At 49.4% G+C, this 5,005-nt stretch overlaps 1 protein-coding gene across 1 annotated transcript in view; it reads right to left on the bottom strand.

Annotated features, from left to right (window-relative positions):
* Window positions 1-2,591: 2,591 nt before the first annotated feature.
* LOC144478288 (uncharacterized) overlaps window positions 2,592-5,005 on the bottom strand; it is a 3,286-nt gene continuing 872 nt past the window's right edge. Inside the window, exon 2 of the mRNA XM_078196056.1 lies at window positions 2,592-4,926. Coding sequence (XP_078052182.1) covers window positions 2,659-4,926 — 2,268 coding nt within the window. The 3' untranslated portion in view covers window positions 2,592-2,658. The remainder of the gene's footprint in view (window positions 4,927-5,005) is intronic.

Genomic DNA, 5,005 nt, shown 5'->3' with positions numbered 1-5,005 from the left:
TCTCCTACCAATGAGAGATAGATAAAGAAAGAGAGAGAGAGGGAGTGAGAGAGATAAAGATAGAAAAATAAAGAGAGAGAGAGAGAGAGAGAGAGAGAGAGTGAGATAAAGAGAAAAAGATAAAGAGAGAGAGAGAGGGAGAAAAAGAGAGAGAACAATAGTAAAAGCTGGCCGAGTCTCAGTTTCCAAGCTAGTATTTTACTCGACCGTGACTACAAGCATGTAACCGTTTATCGTAACGATATTAAATGGATTGTAAATCAAATTGGAATATTAATATCGTGTCTATTGGTATGTTTCTCCTGTGACCTTTCACGCTCCAATCCCTCCTCCAGCGATCGCGTCGTAGGGGGGAAATTATTTATCGTGGTACAGACAGACAGGATAACGTGTTTCGCTTATTCTATTTATTTATTGCGTATGTACAGTTACAGTTTATATGTATAAATAACACGGTGTACCGATCGGTATAGATTACTCCATTGTTCGCGCGAGGATGCACGAACGTACAGGCGAATCGATGGATCATGTAGCTCCTGTGGTGCAGGTGGACCATAGTCGACCACCGCGCGCGGTCATTGAACTATGATTCCATTATATATTGTTTTGGGCCTGCCTCGTTGCCACGTATTCGCTAATTCAGACGGCTCTATGGAACAGTAATTACAGCAAATTAGATATTAGATATTTTCTGGAATTTGTTTAGCAGCGACCGTGGTAATAATTTATGCAATTTTTGGCAAAAACGAAGAGGCGCAGTTTCAAAGATATTTCAATTTCGCTGCAACTTCCTACAATCGATGTAAACAATTTCCATTTTGTACAGTACATACAGAAGTCCGCAATCTGACAATTTATATTCACATCTTTTTTTGCACGTAGTGCATCTTTTTCTTATTTTAAAAAGAACATCGATATTCTTAGATCAGATTCGTCTTACCGCTTTAACCCTTCCACTATCGATCAAACGTATTGCACGAAAGCAGAGAATGCTGAGTAAAATCGACGTAGTTTATAAAATAAGAATCACAAAAAATGATCAGAGCACTCTAAGAAATAAAATTTTGATTTATTAGAAAGGTTTAGATTTGACCTATGCACTTTTGTGTAGAGTTCATATAACAATAAAGCCATCAAGATTTTTGCGAACACAACGAATTGTTCAAAGGATGATCGACAAGAGAGGAGTCGCTTGCAGCCTGACTTCGTCGCAAACAATGGTCCCCCATCGTGCTCTGAATTCGAGGCGGCGGTCGCGCGTACGTCAATGCATCCATTACGAAATTAAATAACATTCGGCGTCGGGCACCTATAATTAATTGGAATCGATTAAGATAAACGTTCGAAATATTTACAATTGTAGATGTATATCTCGAAGCATCCGTCCCACGTTGCTCCGTTCGAATCGAGGGATGCATTGTTCGGAATTTCAATCGCGGCACACGGGACGCGCGTTTCAAATAAATTAATGGCATAATTTATATGTTCGTTATATTCTAGGAATGGAATGATAAGAAATTTTCGATTTTATAATTAACATGCTAAACGGACGCGCGCGTTCGTCGTTTGCATCGTCCTACCACGCGAAGCTGACGTTCCCTTTTCAGTATTGTGGAGACACGAACGAATATCGTCGCAGGACAACGATCCGCCTGGAAATCTTCGGAGCATCGTTGACGAAACATCGACAAGACGTCGAGCTTTCAGATCATCGAGACGACGCTTTCACGAAGACGTCCCACGCTTTTTGGTATACCTATCCCATAAGCCCACTCGCTTTTCGAGTGAACGTATTTACAGATCGAACGTATCAGTTTTGGACGTGCTCAATCGCTGCGCCAACTTAAAAGTGACTACGAGAGAACAAAGAAACTCGTATAACACAGATATATTCGCTTCCGAGATTTTCTGCAACGTGTATAAATTAAGTATCAAGTATATTTAATATAGCTACCCTTTTGGACGTTAAAGTACAGAGAATCCTACAAATACAGGTACTGCGCCCATAGCCTGGAACAGTACATCAACATTCAGGATTCGAAGATGAAACGATAAAGTTGTCCGAGCATCGTAGTGACGTTCCATGGTTTGGAGTCATTTAGTCTGATCAATATTTTTAGCATGTTCCAATTTCTCAGTGCGCAATAGATTCAAACGACAGAATTGTCTCGTATTTTCATCATAAAATAAGCTTCATGCAACAGTTTCGCAACATCGTTATTGCTGATAATTATGTTTGAGAATTGGTTGTAATATTCTACACGTATAATAAAGTAATGAGCATTTTGATTACGTAGAAAATTATTTCAACTTATTCGATGGAATAATTAGATCACTTGTTGGTTCTATATGTAACCTCTAATTGTAGGTACACGTGTGCATGCTGTTTCAACTAAGTTGCAATAATTATTCTAAGAAAAGAGGAAATGGAAGTCGACTGAATGACCCCAAACTAAGGTGAACCTTAGCCATAAAGGCCGCGAGCCTTTTTGATCAGACAGCGGCCGGGCTGCTGCCGCAGACAGCACTTCGTCATCGAGTAACGCAAGCGAAGACGGTGCCCGAAAGAGATAGGTACACCCTACCTAACTGCCGCAAGCACCGCAACTGATTTCATCGTTCCACCCACCCGAGACCTAAGAAGGACCCTCTCGGTCTTTAGCTCTTCTTGGACAGCTCCTGGAAGAACGCCTCGATGGGCAGAGTGGGCTCGTCAGTGGGTATCTTGAAGTGGGCAGCGGCGATCCTGGTCTCAGGCGAAACCGCCTTAAACATCCCCGGCTTGTCGTAGAGCGCGGAAGCGGAGCTGGTCAGATCGGCCACGCTCTGCGACGCCTTGGCGAACAGTTCCTCCTCGTCCGTAGTCGACGGCTTGTTCGCCTCGGATTTATCCTCGCTGATCTCCGTCGTTGGTTCCGCCTTGGCGGTGGTCGAATCAACAGCGGCAGCAGTTTCTTTCAGCTGGCTTTCCTCAGCATTTTTGGCGGTGCTGCTGGGAACCGGTTCGACCGGCGGGTTTTCATGTTGCGCGCGGAAACTAGGCCCGGTTTCGCTTTCATCCGCGTTCCTGTCCGCCCCCTCCACGTCGGCCGGCTTGACCGAGCTGCTTACCGAGCTGCTCACCGAGCCGGCTTCCTCCTTCTCGACGGGGATCTCGTTGGCTGCCACCCTGGTGGTCCCCATTGTAGTCACGATCGAGTAGAAACTGGTCTCCTCGGCAGCCATTTCCGTGGCCTCCGCCTCTTTCCTGCCGGTGTACGCGGCGGTCGAGGTTTCCCTGTGCGCCGCCGGCAGCCTACTTTTCATCACCGGCCGCCTTCGCACCGACGACGAGAACACGTTCTCGGGCCTGGCCGTGCTCGGCTTCGCCTGACCCTCGGTGTCGTACTTAGGGCTGCTCGTCGTGCCGCTTATCCTGCTCCTGTAAACGTTCCCATTGACGGGCCGCCTCTTCGGAACGAACCTGGTCCTCTCCGTCGTGGAAGATCCATCTTCAACCGCGATCTCTTGCTCTTGGGTCTTCACAGGATTCGGCGACGAGGTCCTGTAGTTCACCCTGGACACGTACTTGTACCTCCCGGTCGTCTCTCGGTTGTTTTCTGCCGTTTGCTGTTGTTGTTGTTGCTGTTGTTGCTGTTGATTCTGATTCTGGCTTTTGTAGTTCGAACCTCCTCTCTGCCTGGGCGCCGGCGCCGGCGTCACCGAAGCCTCGGTTGTCGGAACGGTGGCTAATCGGCTCTTGTAATCGAGCCGACTCTTGTAATCCTTGATGCTGAACCTTGGCCTGGTGGTGTTGCCGTACCTCATCGGTCTGATCTTGTGTGTTCTGGCCGTGGAGCTGACCGTGGATGTCGTCGACGGAACGGTGGAAGTGGTTGTCGGAGCAGTGGTGGAAGTGTAGCCGCTCAAACTGCTGCCGACGCTGGTGCTCGTCGACACGGCCGTTGATTTATCGTAGTAATTACCCTCTGTCTTGATGAACAGGTTCTCCAGAGGGATGCTGGTAACCACGCCGCCGTCCTGCCCGTTGAAGTTCTCGTTACCTTCGCCCTTGCCCCTCGTGGCGTCGGTCGAGTACTCCAAGGGAGTGGCCTCCGTCACGCTCTCGCGTTGCTCATCGACCGAGCCAAAGTTTTGGGAACTGTGGTCGTAATGCTGGCCGATCGGCTGGCTGGTAGCGAACTGATTAACCGGCTGATGAGTGACGAACTGATTGAGAGGCTGGCCGGTCGCGTATTGGTCGATCGGCTGACTGGTCGCGTACTGGTTATACTCGTTGTGCACCGACTCGGTCGAAGGCTTGAAAGTGTTGACAGTCGTGTGCACGATCTCGGTGACGATCTCCGCCTCGAACGGTTCGCCAGGGTTCACCCGGTTCCTGTGGCCCGGACGCTTCCTGATGTTCGCCTTCTTCTCGGTCACCGTTTCCTCGTACGACGTCTGCGTCGGCTTCACTCGTCTTCGCCGGGACGCGTCCAGCTGTTGCTGCACCTCCTCCGGCTTGTCGTACTTGAAATACTCGTCGGCGTCCGTGATCGGTTCCGGGGTCGTAGTCGTAGGTCGTCGTCGCCGCAGCGGGCTGCCCGGCCGTCGCGTTCTCGGCTTCTGCGTGGTACTCGTCGTCGGCACCGTTGCTATTTCTTGCGGAGCCGTCGTTTGCACGGGCACTTCTTCGATGCGCAACGTCACCGGCACCACGGTCTCTGGAAGTTGAACCGGCGCCTCCGTTGCCGGCGGATCGTACGACACCGTCGTCGGCTTTCTTCGTCTATATTGATCGCGCGATAACTTGTGCGGACGCTGCTGCCCACGGGAATCTGGCTGGTGGTGCTCGCGATGCGCTTCCGGTTGACTCTTGAATTGATCATGATACCTCTGACCGTGGCCGGTCGGGCTCTCCGAGATCACGTAGTCCGGCTGCGTCACCTGCGGAACAACGCCGGAAGGTAAGGTATACGTACAAGAAGGGAACTCGTTCAGTGGTTTCGTTTCATGCTTTTGTTTC

Source organism: Augochlora pura, chromosome 2, assembly GCF_028453695.1.
Source record: "Augochlora pura isolate Apur16 chromosome 2, APUR_v2.2.1, whole genome shotgun sequence".
NCBI classification, from domain to species: Eukaryota; Metazoa; Arthropoda; class Insecta; order Hymenoptera; family Halictidae; genus Augochlora; species Augochlora pura.
This window is presented reverse-complemented; position numbering and strand designations above follow the sequence as displayed.